Here is an 18,551-nt window from a genome sequence, read left to right on the forward strand (position 1 = left end):
CAATAACATACATATGAAAAAGTCATATAGTTTTCCTTTCTAATTTTAGGTACACAGAGGACTGTGGTGATGTGTGTCAAACAAGGAACCATGTCAGCAGTTCCAGATCATCGATGTGATCATAGCAAAAAACCCGATGCTCAAGTGGTTCGTTGCAATACTCAACCTTGTCCTGCAAGGTAACAGATACATATACTAAAGAATTATGTAGATATAAATATATTTACTTTTCCTGTTTCATTTGACAAAATATCAAATATTTTTTATAAATAAAAAAATAAATCAGCTAATGCCTTTTATCCCTTATAGGGAGTAGGTGAGGCCTTTTTTCTTTAACCCTGTCAGCTTTATGGAGACTGAGTGGGCAGTTCAATTTCCACAGGTAGTCAATTAGAAATAGCTGGCCCAAGACTATCACTAATTATAAGCATCAGCCAATGAAGAGAGACTGGCAAACAATTGATGCCATCTCTTGATACCTAACCCTAACAGGATATGTCCTTGTCCGAAATATTGTGGGTTCTATAGTCAATTTTCTTGAGCTTATGGGACAAAAAAAACCCAAGTTTCTGAAAGAAAAACCCACTTTCCCATGCCATAGATCGACTAACTCAGGAAAAGCTTAGAAAAAGTTCCTCCTGTTGGAGACTAGACTTGAACTTAAGTCTATCTTCACGCAGCCTATTGCAGAGGATGCAAGCTTCACTGAGCTACACAGACATATATCAAATGTTTTTATATGACAAATATAAAAAACTTACTTTTTCTGATGAAAACCATAATATTATTATAACAAATCTTCGTCTAGTCAAGAGACTCATGGGAAATCTCTCATTCAGCTAATCCCCAAAGGTTGATTCCAAAGAAGGAACCAAGCCCACTTAAAAAAAAAATATATATATATATATACATATATCAATTACTACAGCTCACAAACCTTGCATTGTTTCTTTTATATCATCATACTACTTGTACTTTTTTTACATAATCAATTGTTAATATTCTACCTTGTATTTATTTACCTTCCTGCCATAGATGATGACCTGTAAATTTCCAGTTGAAATATCTGATTTATTACTTTAATTGTTATGACACAATATCTCTAAAGCATTAGTTAAATTGGAGCTTCCATAGCTCAGTCAGTGTAGATGAAGCCCTTTGGTCAGAAAGACCTGGGTTTGATTCCCATCCATGATGTGAGGAACCTTTACTGGTCTCTTTTGAGTAAAGGTGAGTTAGTCAGTCTCATACGGAGGTAGATGTTTTTTTCATCTGGAAACTCAGGTTTTTCATCTCTCAGAACAGGTAAACCAGCCCGTGAACACACACACATGGATTTACAGTCATAAATACAGACTTAATCCCTCATTAGGAGGGCTCAACCAGTCCTATGGAACGGATGAAAAACAGGGGAACCCGATACAAATAAATAAATAAATTAGTTAAATTTCCTCAACCTTTTCCCATAACCAAAATGAATTAATAAAATACTGATAGATGTATATATGCATATTTATATGTGTCTCCATCAGCTACTTTCTGTCTACTGCTGAATGAAGGTTTCCCCCTAAATTTCTCCATTCTATCCTGAGCTATTAATGCACCACTGATATTCTTCTAATGAATTTCTTCTGAACTTTTTTTTAAATACTGGGGCATATTTCTTCCTCTTCATTTGGAGCATTACATATTCACTTTCATCAATTTTTAGAGCTATTTAGTTTGTTCTCTTATCAGCTCCTCTCTCAGTACTTGTAGACTACTATTGTTCTTTATGATCTGATTTTCCTTGTAAAATTTCTAATGTATTGTTTATAGATATTAGCTCAAAAGATTTAGGATGATGATGATTTCCCAGACAAACAAAGATTAATAACAGCTGAAATGAAGTTTATGAGAAAAACTGCAAAGTATACTCTATTTGATCACAAAAGAAACAAAAAAATTATGAAAGTATAAGCTCTAAATGATAAGATGTGACACATACATACCCACTAATCAGAACAGAAAAACGTTCAGTCATAGTTAAATATGGAAATAATGACATCTCAATATTGAAGAATTCCAATTATATATAATTTCTTACTCAATTTAGATGGACAGCAGAAGAATGGGATCCATGCAGCACAACCTGTGGAGAAGGTATACAGATACGGAAAGTTCTCTGTTCCCAACAGTTGTCTCCAACCCTTCAGATGAGCTTAGCAGAAACTACATGTTCAGGACAAGATCGACCAGCCACTTCTCGCCCTTGTTATCTTAAACCATGTACTCTCTGGAAAACCAATGATTGGGGAAAGGTGCTTATATTTTCTCTCCCTATGACTAAACTTTTAAATTCCAAAATTAAAACTAATAAGAATAATATAGCTATTATACTTGTATGTATAGACTGTGCATACAAGTATGTACAGTCTTTGATGCTAGTGGTTATCCATAATAGTGCTTTGTTATATAAACAACACCAGAAGAAAATAATTAATTTATCGAAATATTATTTTGCTGGAGTTCTAAGCAGTATCTTCATAGCACAAATTACAACGTTTAAATTGTTTAAATGTTTATATCTAAATATACACTGTTATAATTTATGCTCTGAAGATAATGGTTAGAACCAGCATCCTCAAAAAACATATTAGCTCAATATTTTAATATATTAATACCTGTTACATTTTACTTAAGCACTCCTGTGCTACAGTAAAGCTTTAGCACAGGAAGTTCTTCAGATATAAAAAATCTTTAGATCTCTAATGATGTATATTATTATGTATATATATTTTATACTCTTTTGTTTACTTTTTGAGCTTTTGCATTTTCTTTCAAACGTTTTTCAGTGCATTCATTTATTTGGATATTGTATATTGTAAAACATTTGCAACATATGATCTTTTCTTTTATTTCATGTAAAGTGTTCAGCAGAGTGTGGAAAAGGAGTACGAAAGCGCTCTGTTCGCTGTATGGCCGATAATGGCAACACTGTTCTTGAATCTGAATGTCTAGAAGAAAAACCACGGACAGAGGACATGTGTGACATGGGACCATGTGCTAACATGTGGTTCTTTTCCACTTGGAGTGACTCAGTATGTACATTAAGACATCTGGCATAATTATATAACTTTGTTTTTTATTATATTTGTTGCTGTAATTTTTCATGTTGTGTGCTTTTAACTTTTGTTAAAAAATGGCCATGGGAAAATGATATTGACTGATGGTAACTACTGCAGAGGATATAGCTGAAATTTTTAATACACATTTCATACCAGTGAGAGCAGTTTCATACAAAGCTTGAATAAGGATAGAATGATGGAAAGGCTGAAAGTTTGTTTCACGTGAATCCCACACAAAAAAAGGTTGCAAACTAATACATTATTATTATTAGTAGTAGTAGTGGTGGATTAAGGGTTAGATAATCCAGAAACCATGCTCTAGAGTTGAAAACAAACATAGAACTGTTTTTTTTTGAACCACTTTAGGCATCCAGTAGCAAGGTAATAATCTCACACTGGGTGGTGAAATTCTAAAGCCTCACAAACATCTATGCTTACAGTGTGATTTGAATCTACAGCCTATTTATTATTATTATTATTATTACGTGACACCTCTAAAGAGTCCAAAGACTCATCGAGGGAGGGCACCTACTCTACAAATCTCTGGTCCACCAACTACAGTGCACCACAACTATCATCATCATTTACCCCAACACTATCTACTGCCCACCACCATTACTAGTATTTTCACAGTCACAAACATCCATGCCCATGGCAGGATTGAGTGGGAGGAGAGAGAGAGCTCTACACTCAGCCAGTAAGGAGGCTGGTGAAGTGAATGAACAGGAGATATTTGAGGTGCTAAGTGACTTCAGTGTTAATAAGGGAACAACTTATGAATTGTTCCCATATATTTAAGGAAATGTTTCAAAGAGTTTTGTTGAATTGTTTGTTTAACAAGAACCCTGCAACAGAGAAGTTCCCAAAAGAGTGGAAGGAAGATAAAATAGCAACTGTACAAAGTTAACTATCAAAATTGAATCTTCATATGACTAATTTGTATATCTGGAGTGATGGTGATTAAGGTGTTGGAAAAGTTGATGAGAAGTAGAATCTAGGATTGATATGAGCATAAATCTTTCCAACACCTTAATTACATTATGTAATATTATTATTATTATTATTATTCAGGCCTCCAAGGAGTCAAAAGACTCATCGAGGGAGGTCCTTCCTAAGACATAAAGTCTGTCAAGACTCATCGAGGGGAGGTCCCCCCCTGAGAAACACAAAGTTTATCATACCACTCTTTAAAGTCACTGACCGTTCTCGCTCCCACCACTCCACCACTCCCACCACTCCATCAGTTTCCTTTCGTAACTTCCAGGGATGGCCTCTTGTCATCACTCCTTCCCGCTGATCAACCAAGCGAAAGAACTCCCCAGTGTCAACCCTGTAACCACCTCTCAACAGTTTAAAAGTCTCAATCATATCACCTCTCCTTCTTCTATCCGCCAAACTCTGCAGTCCACATTCTCTCAGCCGATCCTCATAACCATCATTGTACAGTCCTGAAACCATCTTTGTCATCCGTCTTTGTATCCTTTCCACAGTTAATTTATCCCCTTCAAATCCTGGGGACCAAATCTGAGAACAATAGTCCAAGTGTGGTCTGATCAGAGACTTATACAATTAATGATAACCCTCTTATCTCTGCAGGTCAGTGTCCTTCTCATAATAGCAGCAATCCTCTGTGTTACCTTCACCACCTTTGCAATATGTCCCCTAAACTTCAGGTTTCTATCAATCATCAACCCCAGATCTCTTGTCTCCCCTACTTCCTCCAGTATAACTCCTCCCATAGAGTATGCAGCATCCCATCGATGTTTCCCAAATCTCAAGACCTTACATTTTGCTGCATTAAACTGACACCCCCATTCATTTGCCCATCTATCTAGCTTATTTAAATCCTCTTGCAGGGCTACCACATCTGCGCTATTACTAATAATCCTTCCCAGCTTCGCATCATCCGCAAACAACTGAATATCCCCCTGCAATCCACTGGCTATGTCATTGATATAAAGGTTAAACAATATAGGTCCTAGTACTGAGCCCTGTGGGACCCCACTTGTAACCCTCTGCCTCCTGGAAACTGCTCCACCATACACAACTCTCTGATACCTATCAGACAGCCAATCCTGAATCCAGTTGACCAATCTGACATCCAGATCCATGTGCTGCAACTTAAATATCAGCTTATCATGTGGCACCCTGTCAAATGCCTTCGCCAAGTCTAAGAAAATTGCAGTATATGCCTTTCCCTCATCTAATGCTCTTGTAACTTTATTATAAAAGGCTAGCATATTGCTAAAACAAGAGCGTCCTTTCACAAATCCATGTTGATTCTCACAGATAACATTACCCTCATCTGCCCAATGCTGTACACGGTCCCTCACTACTTTCTCCAAGATCTTAACAACTACTGATGACACACAGACTGGCCTATAATTAGACACTTCCAGTCTGTTACCACCCTTATGCAATGGCACTATCTTACCTTCCTTCCATTCCCTGGGCACCTTTGCCAAAGCCAGACTTTCATTGTAAAGCCACGTTAAAGGTATTGTCAATTCGCTAGCACATTCTCTCAAAACTCGTGGCGAAATACCATCCAGTCCCACAGCTTTACTGATATCCAGAGTACTCAGTATCTGAAACACACTCTCCTCCTGTACCTCCAGACCTCGTACCAGTCCTATCCCTCTAGCATTAAAACTGACTCCTCTAGGATGAAATACTCCAATAAAGTGTTCATTGAACAATTCCACTATGTCCTCTGCATCAGTCACTCTATTCCCATTTTTATCCCACAATATCATTCTTCCACAGTCATTTCTCCTCCTACTGGCCACATAGCTAAAAAATTCCCTAGGATTTTCTTTGGATCTTAGGGCCAATCTCCTCTCATATTCCAGTTTCGCTTTCCTTACCACACGAGTCACTCTTCTGGCCTGTGTCTTATATTCTTCACCCATCCTCTCTTCACCTGTCTCCTTATATCTCTTCCATAGCCTCTTTTTCGCATGCAGTTCCTGTTTAATGTTGTTTGTCATCCACTTTACTCCAAATTGCGCCCTCTTCTTCACTCGTGGTATACAACTTACCATTGCTAATAACAAATATTCTTTCACAATTTCCCACGCACTGGTGATATCCCGGCCATCCAATTCCTCCCTCCATGAAACTTCCCGAAGTTGACGTCTAAGACTATTATAATCACCTGCCTTATAATTCCACATAAGTTCCCGTCTCTTTGATACTCCTGCATGTCTATTCATTTTCCATGTCAACACCATATGGTCACTCTCTCCAACTGGTGGGAGAGACGTCAACTCAGTTATTATCAACTCTTCTGATGCTATAACCAAATCCAAAATTTTTGAACCTCTTGTTCCCTCTGTTACATGTTGCCTAAGACATTTGTCCCTCAAGAATTCTAGAAATTCCATTCCCCTATTGTTACATGCATGTTCCTCTCTCCAATTTATACTACTGAAGTTAAAATCTCCCATAACAATCATTCTTCTTGCACTTGCCAAACTTAGCTGTCTAAACATCTCCTGGTCCCCATCCTCTGTGCTCCTGGGTCTGTAGCAACACTCCACTAAATATCCTGTCTTGCCTACCTCTAGCTCACACCATACGCTCTCAAAATCATTTGTCTCACTTCCTTCCAAATTCTCCACTCTTAGAGGACATAGGTCATCACTTATCATAAGCAGCACCCCACCACCACGCTTTCCCCTCCTATCCTGACGAAAAATGCTATACCCAGCGACTTCTATTCCTGTTTTTATATCCTCTTCTGTCAACCACGTCTCAGTGATCGCAATAATTTTTGGCCAGGCTGATGCTATCTGCGCCACCAATTCCTCTCCCTTATTCCGGATACTCCTGGCATTAGTATACAGCATATAAATGCCATTGTTTCTATACCCAGCCTTATCCCTTCTAGACTCCACTGGGCTGAGTGTTACCTGACATTGTCTCCCTTCTCCCAAGTATCCATTCCCACAAGAGGCCACCCCTGCTATCATCCTCCCTGGGACACACTGACTCGTTCAGAACAGCAATCTCTCCAGATGCCTACGCCCTTCCTCATTCAAATGTAAACGGTCTCTCGCATACAACTCCTCTCTTTCCTCAAACGCACTCCAAGCATCCACATATACCAGTCCTCTCTTGTCACACATTCTCGCTATTATGCCATTCAATATCACCGCTCTTCTGCTCAGCTCATCATTATCATACCTAGGCAACACGCACACTATTTTTCCTCTCTCTGTCTTCTTCCGTACAGTCTCAAGCAAAAATCTCATATCTCTCGCTGCCCGACTTACATTACCACTCAAGTCATTCGTTCCTACCATCACAATCATCTCATCCACCCTTTCACCTCTCTTAATTGCCATAGCCACCCTTTCTATTGTTCCTCCTGGCAAACACTTCTCACGCATCCTATCTTGAACACCACGGATCATTGAGTCGCCATACATTACACCTCTTACCATTCCCTCGCTCCTATTGTTTCCATTCTCTCCTCTTCTTTCATTCCCATACCTCTCTCTTCTACTGTTTCCATTCTCTCCTCTTCTAGCACTCCCATACATCTCTCTCATTCCCTCTCTCCTACTGTTTCCATTTTCTCCACTTCTAACACTTCCATATCCCTCTCTCATTCTGTCTCTCCTACTACTGTTTCCATCCGCTCGTCTTCTAGCATTCCCATACCTCTCTCTCATTCCATCTCTCCTACCGTTTCCATTCTCTCCTCTTCTAACACTTCCATATCTCTCTCTCTCATTCCGTCTCTCCTACTGTTTCCATCCTCTCGTCTGCTAGCATTCCCATACCTCTCTCTCATTCCCTCTCTTCTACTGTTTCCATTCTCTCCTCTTCTAGCACCCCCATACCTCTCACTCATACTCCTTAAATTCTCTCTCTCTCCTACTCTGATTTGCCTTGCATTTATCTCTTCCATTCTCCTAATCTTATCTTTCATACTTCTGCTCTCATTCACTAGACATTCCACCTCCTCTTTCAACTCATCTATCTCCCTCTGCAGGTCAGTCACTCTTAATCTAAATTCACTCTCCCATACAAAACCATCTCCTAAACTTCCACAGTCACTCACACCTTCCACACTATCAACTATTATTTTCTCATTCGCTCCTATCATACTACTTGTCTTCCTATTCTCCGTTCCTGGAGCAACAAAGTCGGATATCGATATATCTAATGTATTTATTTCCTCCAACTGCCTGCATTTGGCGCACATACGCTCTCCACTCTCTTTAACAAGCCACATATGTAATTCCCGAGAAGCATACATGCCGCAAGTACTGCATGCCACAAAGTCCTTTATGATATTGCTAATAATTGAGTTTTTAAATGGCGGAGGACTTGGCGTTACGCCACTTGCGACTGCTGCTGAATCCACCATCATTCCTTACTGCCGAGTAGCGTAATCTTTAATAATTATTCAATTAATAAATAAGAGGGGAAAAAAGTACATACATCAGAACATTTAAAGTACTAAATATAATTAAATAAACGAAATATAACTAAATACAGTAACTTAGCTTCGTTTTGTCTTCCACCGTTACGCGTTCGATTCCGACGGTACCAACATACTGTATATTGTATCGCGACAGCAACTAACTTCCAAAAAAACAACCACTGAAGTACACTCGTATTCAGAGAAATAATTTAGCACTCAAAAACGTAGAAAAACGGGGAAAAAAGCGGACTATTCACCGATTAAAAATCACTTTCTCAAATAATTAAGGTGTTAATGTACATAATAGGTCAGCATGGATTTTCAAGGGTTTTAGAAATTTACTTATGTATTAAAGCATGGTGTACAGACATGCTGGACAAGGGGAATGCATATATAATGATATATCTAGATTTAGAAAAGATCTCTGTCAGAGTGTCGCACCTGGCAAATTTTTATGATTTAATTCCATAACTCAAATTGAGGCATAGATTAAATTATAGATTATTGAGTTGGACAGGAGATTGACTATCTGATAAGTATCATTGAGTTATTATAAGGGTGTATTGTTCCAGAAGAGGATGTTTTTAGTGGTATACCCAAGATTAATCTGTTATCTGTCAAGACTCAAACATTATCAGATCCTATATTTCTATCTTCTGAGGCACTCTTTACTATATCAATCCATGTAGATCTTGGTCTTAATCTAGGTTTTCTTCTTGCCATCCTGGCAAAGAGCGCTTGTTTCGCTAATCTTTCCTCTAGCATTCTGATTAAGTCACCATACAACCTGAGATTAGCTCTGTAAACATGCCTGAATGCTAACAATGCTAAGTTCTTTTCTAATATCCTCTTTTTTAATATGATATTGCCACTGATGTCATCTGTTCACTCTCCTGATCTTTCTCAGAACTTCATATATGTGATGTCCAGTCTTCGATTAAGTGTGTTATTTCTAACCTAGATCTCAGATCCTTAAATTAAAATTGGTTTGAACACTAATTAAGAGGGAGATGTTAAATCCTGTTTTAATTTATAGCCGGGTACAAAACTCGGGTCAAAATCCATTGACATCCATAGAGTTTCAATGCCGAAAAAACTATCGGTGGAACCAAGTGTAAATGATCACTTGGATAGTACTCACTTGGTTATCTTTGTGGTTTGAACACTGTTTTGTATAAGCTAATTTAGTGTTTTGACTAATTTCTCTCTTATTTCATATAAATTTATTCAGCCAACTTCCTACCATACCATCATGCTAATTCTGTTGTCTATTTCCATATTTAATTTGCCATCTTCACTAAAAATTATGGCTAAATAACTGAAATATTTTGCTTGCTCTATAGGTTCTCAATTCATGATGCAACTAAAGTTTTCAGTGTACCTGCCTATTTTCATAATATTTGTTTTTATGGCTGATTTTCATACAGCAATTTTCTTACAAGAACTAAATTTCTTATAGCAGTCATTCAATTTAGTTACGGAATCCTGAAGACTTCTACTAGACATCATGTGCCTCCATAGCGCAATTGGAAGAACAATGGTAAGTTGTGCCCTTCGATTGGAAAAAGCCTAAGTTCGATTCTTGTTGTGTGAGGGAAATCTTTATATGGTTTTTTTTTTAATTGAAGGTGAGTTAGCCAATCTCATATGGAGGTAGTAGGGTTTTTCTCCCAAAAACTCAGGTTTTTCATCCTGCATACAGACATTGACTTTGAGAACACATGCAATTTACAGACAAAAATAGTAGTGGTGGTGGTGGGCAATAGATGGCATTGGTGTAGATGATGATGGTAGTGACTGTTTGCTGTAGTTGGGGGATTAATTGGTAGAGACAGAGAGTTGTAGAGTAGGTGTCCTCTCTCTCGATGCTCTTGGACTCCTTGGAAGTGTTAATAATAATAATAATCTGCATAAAGTAAAGTAAAGAGTTGAGATTCACATCTCCAATTTTGATATCAGGTTGATTCCACTTTCCTTCAGCAAAGGTTGCTCGATTGGTAGAGCCTCTGCTACTAACGGTTCATGCAAAAAGTTAAGCAAGTTTTAGCACGATTACTAGTTAGGAGTTCAATCGTTCGATGCTGTCGTCACACTCTCCCTCGATGAGTCTTTGAGCTCCCCGGAGGTGTCACATAATAATAATATTATAGATGATAAATAACAGTGGAGATAACATGTACTTGTCTCACACATGATATGACATGAAATGATGTTGTTGTACCTTCTTCAATTCAATTCCTACAACTCATATACAGACTATGTATTGCTAGATATAATGTACCATTTACACCATATAATTACTATTACTATTATTACGGGCAACTCCAGGGAGTCATTAGACTCATCGAGGGAGGTGATTGTAGTGTTTCAAACATCTTCTCTCTTGCCACCTTGTCATATGCCTCATCTAGATTTACAAAATTTAAATGTAGATCATTGTTATATTTCCATGATTTCTCAACTATTTATCTTGTGAAAATCTGATCTTAACAACCTCTATTTGGCCTGAATCTACTTCTCTAAGCTTCCCTTCCACAATTTTTCTTACCCTTTTTTTTTTTTTTTAAGTATCCCTGCATAAATTTTACCCAGAACACTCAGTAAGAAATTCCTCAGTAATTTTCACATTCAGCTTTATTTCCCTTTCCATAGATGGGTACTAGGAGAGCTCTACACCAATCATCTGGAATTGGACCACCTGACCAGACCTTCTGAATTATGCTGTATGGCCACTGTAAAACTGCAAATATAATGTACCATTTACATATAATTGTAGTGTTTCAAACATCTTTTCTCTTGGCATCTTGTCACATGCCTTTTCCAGATTTCAGCATTTCTGGTCAAATATCATCTACTTCAGCTACCTTTCTATATTTCAGGTTCCCAATAGCTTTTTTACTTCAAATACTAATATACAATGCTTGGCAAAAATTCAATAGACACCTCCCCCCATGGGCAAGATGCATCATGCCATGTAAGGAGTCATGTGTTAATAGCTGATATAATTGGAGGAATATGATGCTTCCATGACAGTGCAACTATGTCTGAGTGAAATGGCTGTGAAGAGAATTGATTGAGTTTGAAAGAAGTACTGAGATAGAAATGCAGGGAGTCACCTACAAATACTACTCGCAGTGGATAACCCATCACACTCACCAAATGTGACTGTAGGGTGCTACGGAGGATAATATGTAAAAACTGCCATTCGTCAGCTGCCACAGCGAATATGAAGTTCCAGGCATTGACTGGAACATGGATTTGCACAAAAAACATTCAGAATCAAGGCTCACAACATGGGTTTCCATGGTAGGACCACAATATGCAAGTCCCACATTACTCAAACCAACATGCAGTGTCGTTTCCAGTGGTGCAAAGAACATATACAATGGGACGGGGAAGCTTCGAAATCTGTTATGAAGCGATGAATCACGCTACCTCCTCTCTACCGAGCAGATGGATGGATGTGGTGGATGTCCGGTGAACATTTCTTACCAGAGTGCATAACTCAAACTATGAAATTCAGAGGTGGCAGTGTGATGGTATGGTCCTATTTTTCCTGGTTTGGCTTCAGCCCTCTGTGGTGCCATAAACATTGAACTCTGAGAGGTATCTGAACATTCTGGACAATGCAATGCAGTGGTGGCCCGTGAAGTTTTAAGTGGGGGGTGCTGCCCATACAAAATAATTTAAAAAAAATTATTTTTCCTAATTAGTAACCAATTTATTAATAAATAAATCTATAGATTTGTAGATTTATTTATTAATAAATTGGTTACTAATTAGGAAAAAAATAATTTTTTTTAAATTATTTTGTATAGGCAGCACCCCCACTTAAAACTTCACGGGCCACCCCTGATGCAATGTTTCTTACTTTGTGGCATTTCTACAGAACTGACCACTGTCTTTTTTCAGCAAGACAATGCACTGTGCGATAAGGCTGCTGCTGTAACTGTGTGGTTTGTGGAAATGAACATGACCACACTTGACTAGCCTCCACAGAGTCCCAATCTCAACCCTATTGAATATCTTTGGAATGAATTGGAGTGTCAGGTGAGGTCAAGGAACATTCGCTCCACAATAGTCCAGGACTCATTAGATGACTACAAGAAGAATGGTCCAAAATTCCCATTGATTGCTATTGTATGCTTCTGGAAAGAAGCATACAATAGTAATCATACTACAGCAATCCTATGCTCCATGGATTACTGTAGTTATTGCAATAAAAGGAGGTCCTACAGCTAATCAAGGTGGGTGCCATGGCTGTTTGTTCCTCATACTATGGTGTCTGTTGACTTCTTTCCAAGCAGCGTATATTCTTTTCAGTGTTTTCTACCACCATGCTGTCACTGCTTGTTTCATTTAGCAATCTCTCAAAGTAATTACTCCCAGACATCTATGATATCTTTATCTTCATTGTTCGTGTCACCTTTATCATCTCTGATATCTTTTACAGTACTCTTTCCTCCATTTCTGAGCCTTTTCAATAGCCTTTGGAATATTTTACCACCTTCCTGATATTTATTTTCTATGTTCTTTCCAAAGTGTTTCCATGACTTTTGTATGGCTACTACACATTGCTTCACTTTCTTACATTTTCTTCTGTATTCTTTCAGAGCTTTTCAGACTTAATTTCGATATGCATTCTTCTATTCTTGCAGTCAATCAATGTTTTCTTCAGGGTGTGTCACTGAATATCCAAGGTTTGGTTCTTGTCTTCAAACTCTTCCATTTTTTTTTTTTTTTTTTTTGCATAATATTTGTATATTTGAGTCTGCAGTTGCAACTTTGATTCATTTTAAAACTTCCTTAGTGGTGACAACAGTTATTTACAAAGTAGAACATGAACAATGGATTGATTTGAAACAGTAAGAGCTACGTGATGTTATACATAAAACAACACAATGGTATAACTGAGGAAATATTGCAATATTGATTATTTATTAAAAAAATTATTCATGCATGATTAAAATAAGACTTTCCTATATCTTAGACAGAGAGAGAGAGTTTAAGTTTGGGTGGTGAAGCAAAGCCTCAGTGCTTTCTTTGAAATTTATACCAATGCTTTCAAATTTATACAAACACTGATGAAGTAAGCATGTTTCAGACCATAGGATGTTGTGATCAGTATCTATTCCATGCTATGCCAAGCCAGATTTTTCAGATTTACTGTTGCTAATGTAAGACTGGTGTTCTTGTATTCTCTTTTCCACAGAGCATCCAGTTTGTCCAAAGTATACGAATGATGACAGTCACAAGGAACTTGGTAGACACCAGGGGAGCTAGAGGAGACCATTTATCTTTTGAAGATGGAAACCATGATGATAATTTGTTGATAGGAAGAAAAGTAGTCAGTTAAAAAGCTGTTTCACAGTCAATTCTGAGAAGCCATTAAATTTCACATATTGTTTGATGTTTTCTGTGATGTATGGTGAGCTGATTGCTGTTGAATGTAGCATCCAGCAAAATTAGGCTTTCGATCAATGGCAGTAACTAATTCACTGCATTTATAAAAACTTTATTGAGATGTGCTCATACTATTTGGTCTACACCTCAACTATTACAGCAGAAACGCTTAACATCATGCGATATATGAAACCCACTGACTTCTCAAAAAGGAATGCCTGTTCCTTAAATCTGAATGAATGTTCAAAGAAAGTGCTGAGGCTTTACTTCGCCATCCGAACTTAAATTAGAATGACCACCCCTCTATCTCTCTAAGATATGGGAAAGTGTTATTTTAATCAAACATCAATAATTTTTTTAATGAATTATCAATATATCCTCAGTCATATCATTGCATTGTCTTATGTATAACATCTTACTGTTTCAAATCAATCCACTGTTCACATTCTACTTTGTAATTAACTATTGTCACCGCTGATGATGGCCCGTAATATCCAGACTGAAATATATTTAAAACATTTTTCACATTTGACGTCCGTAGACACTGTATGGTCACTGCCGTACCTCACATGGTTTTGGCAATGATGTCTTCTGCTAGAATAAGTGGTAGGGTTGCATATTCCCTTTCCACACAAAGTTTGTAGGACAATCACAAACATCCATGCCCATGGCAGGATTTGAACCCACATCCAAGATCGGTGACCAATTCGTACATTGTGTTTTTTTGTGTTAATTAAAGAAACCTCTCGTGCACAAGTATCTTTTAAACAATAATACTATTAAAATAATATTTACAAATATTAATATTTCAACATTTTGTCTTGAGCACATTCATATTTTGATAAGAACTAGTAGGCCATGTATTGTCTCTTCCATGGAATTTTGCAATTTAATTCACTGCTAGGTTCTCAGAGTGCTTTACATTTTTTGCATATTCCTGCATGATGGGCAAGTTATTTCTTCAAGCTTAGCAATCTTAGATGCATTTGAATTAATGTAAGATACACGAGGGAAATATTTTAGGTTTTGCAGTTTACTTACACTTTATATGGAAGTACTGTATGCCCACAGATGTGAGACCATTTGACACTTCTGTGCATGTCAAAAGAAGGAGAATCCATTCCAATATTAGGGTAATCAATGTGTTTTGTGGGATGAGTGCTTATTATTATATGTCGGAAAATTAGCTTTTCTTTTATGAAAATTCTATTTCTTAAAGTGGTAACTAATTTGCTTATACAACAGTTGAAATATGTACGTATAAAGCATGCGATTTCACATGTTGGTGACCAATTCATACACCTTTATTTCTTTCTCTCCTTCAGCATAAATTAACTATTCTTGGCACACTGCGACTAGATTCTATGAAATATGGGCATACAATATCTTGTGCATTTTTTTTTTATAGAGCTATGCATAAAAAACACAATATACATCTTTTTACACTTTATATGGAAGTATCTTGTGCATTTTTTTTACATAGCTATGCAGAAAAAGAGCAACATGCATCTTGTGAAAAAATCATGAAGAGGTCCTCTCTAGATGCTTGTTAATGTGAAAAGTTCTCAAAGAAAAAAAACTAGTAGTATTTTTATTTTCAAGCATATATATGCTTTATAAAAGCAAATGTATATTTTTACAAACAGTATATCTATTTTGAAGGTTTAGAAAATAAGGATTATTTTTGTTGAAATCTTCAAATTAATGTATAATAAAGATTAATATGCCAATATATTGTTGCGTCGTATATCTCTGATATTTATATGTCGAGGCAATATAATTAACTTTATCCTTTCCTACTTCAGCCGCTATATAAAATTCTATCGCATGTACCTCTTTGTTAAGTCAGTTGCACCATTGTTATGTGATCTTCATTAATTTTAGTCTTATCGTTATGTCTCGCTTCTTTTACACCTTTTCTTACGTAATTTAACCCTTTAAGGGCCACCAGAGATTACCTGTTCCCTGAATTCTATGAGTTATCCTGGTCGCTCAGGCAAAATTTATTTTTTATCTGTGCCAGCCTAGGTCTTAAAGTTAGAGATAAACCTAACCTTTAGGATAAACATAGATTATCAGGTGCCACTAATAATGTTAACTGAATTCTTAGAAGTCTTGGGTTCTCTGGTTTATTTTATTTGCAGTTGTGCCCTACTATTTTCAATAGGGGTATTCCCACACACACGATCACAGGTTCGAAGTTTTCTGAAGGGTCAGGATCAGTCATCATGATCAGAAACACATGTAAGTAAGGAATCAAAATATTTATTAAACTCATCATATAATGCCATACAAGTTAAAGTAGTTATCAAATCTAATTTAAGCGTCTACCATTCTCTCACTCTCAAAATCATTATGCATTGACTTCAAAATATTAGCAAATTCAATAACTCAACATATAATACATTCTTAATTACAGCTCAATTGTACAAGTAGGCATTTTAGCACATTAATAATCTCTATTCGGATTAATTACGACTGAATCTCTATCTAACTGAAAGTTCTTAAAGTTCATTTCAAAAGCATAGTCATTTACATAAATCTTAGTTCTTCACTCTTTCTTCCATTTTACAAATTTTAAGATGCATTCTCTTAACACTGTTAGTCAATTCTCAAAAGGGGCTAGAACAAGTGAGAGTACTTATCTATTCTTTATCGGTTTTCTTCCATCCTTCCTTCTTTGTTTCGATTCTGGTTGTCTCGATCTTATCACCACGTGGGTTACACGTGCTCACCTGAGTTGGGCGCTATCTCTCTGCTAAGGTTTTACATCGATTGCCTTCTCATTGACGGCCTACGGTTGATCTTGCCAAAATCTGCTGCGGTGTCATGCTGGATCCTTTCGTAAGTCAGCCCTCAAAAATGAGAGCTGAGCTACGATGAACTCTTGGAGCACACGAAGAGGAATGCAGGAACAAGAAAAAAAACGGGTGTGATTTACTTCCGTGTTGCAGGTTTTATACGCTCCCCTAGAGCGCCACCTTTCCGAGTTTGAATTTCTCTTATCGTCTCACCCATTGGTCTCAGGCTGGGTGACTTCACCGATCACCATACGGGACTTCTTATTTCTGGGAACGTATGCATCATGATGTCTTCTTAGATGTGATGCCTGCGGGTGCTTACGCTGCTCTTATAGTATTAGGGCGATTTTTGACCTATGTTGCTGAATAATATGCATTCTTTCATTTATAATATTTCACTAATGATTTCTCTCATATCTGCCCCTTTTTTTCTGACTTACATTCATGTAAGTCATATAGATATATTACAGACATATAGATATATTAACTTAAATTCACATAATTCACAGTTTATCATACAAGATGTTGTTACAAAAAAAAAACATAGTTACACTGTGCTAAAAGATAAGTATGCATATATGTATATATTTTTTTTGTTGATTGTTAGATTCTGGAATGGTGACGTCATGTAAAATTGAAGTCGCCTATTTCAGATCTAACAATATGGAAGGTGGGGAGAAGACAAGCAGACATCCATGGAAATTAAGTTTGCATGTGGTTAAGAAAAGGTTGAAAGCTAGATTTTTTTCTTACAGAACTGTGAGTGAGTGGAACAGTTTGCATATTGAATAGTGAGTGCATCTACTGAGAATGAGTTTAAGGGAAGGCATGACAGCTGGTGTAGGTGATGTATGGCCTCCCTCGATGAGTCCTTGAACTCCCTCCCCCAGAGGTCTGATAATGATGACAATAATAATAATATTCTTGTTATAAAGTAGATGGAATGTGTCCTAAAATATGTATGTCGTCCATTGGCAATATACAATTTAGCATAGAACTAGCTCCCCTCAGATAACAAGACTGAGAAAGGCAGTTTTGTCTGACATGAATATATTAAAACATCAAAATTATTACGTGTACAAATTTTGAAATATCAGGTAACAGTGTTTGACTGCATCACATCAGTGCCACTGTAAGTTATGTTGTTCATAAACATTATTGAATTGAAGTAAATGAGTATTAACTTATATATTATTGTACATATTATTTTGGATGTTTAATGTATGTGTTATCATAGCACAACAAGTTAGAAAAAAACATTTTTAATATTTCTCTTCCAGTTATTGCACAATGAAAGACTATTCTGGAAATTAGCATATGCTTTACTAATATTTAAGTAAACTTGGCTGCATGAAACTGCCAAACCAAACATTTGGAAGATTGTCATGCTCTGTCAAAAATAACAAAACAATGAAGCTTGCCACCCTTGACTTGGTGACATCCAGAGTAAGTGGTTTTATTCATGGAGTGCATTACTCTCTTGAAAATGTCAAAGTAAACTGGAGGAAAAATATTGGTCATGAAGTGCTTTTTTTTTTTTTGTCTATCAGTTCAGTAATTGGAAGTATATGTAAAGAATATTTTCCCTTTTGTATTGATACTAGTGATATTCAAGCATCAAATATAAATTTATTCAGTAAAATATAAATTTTATTATTGCTTGCTTTGGATTAATTCACGGTTCTGAGCTTTGACATTTTAAATTAGCCATCTTGCGACAAAGATTATTAATTGCTAGCCAACAGTATATAACATAATTATGTATGATGTAGAAGGTGAGTTACATTAACAAAACTTCTGTTT

The 18,551-nt window shown here is 36.8% G+C and overlaps 1 protein-coding gene across 1 annotated transcript in view; it reads left to right on the plus strand.

Moving 5' to 3' along the window:
- Nucleotides 1-18,551, plus strand: part of LOC150107696 (thrombospondin type-1 domain-containing protein 4-like) — a 465,880-nt gene that overhangs the window by 409,954 nt on the left and 37,375 nt on the right. The window contains exons 10-12 of the mRNA XM_090392010.1: nt 50-179; nt 2,096-2,300; nt 2,910-3,080. Of these exons, the coding sequence (XP_090248136.1) occupies nt 50-179; nt 2,096-2,300; nt 2,910-3,080 (506 nt within the window). The remainder of the gene's footprint in view (nt 1-49; nt 180-2,095; nt 2,301-2,909; nt 3,081-18,551) is intronic.

The sequence above is a fragment of the Typopeltis vanoorti genome, chromosome 4 (genome assembly GCF_054136105.1).
Source record: "Typopeltis vanoorti isolate ZY-2024b chromosome 4, IOZ_Tvanoo_1.0, whole genome shotgun sequence".
In the NCBI taxonomy this organism is placed as follows: Eukaryota; Metazoa; Arthropoda; class Arachnida; order Uropygi; family Thelyphonidae; genus Typopeltis; species Typopeltis vanoorti.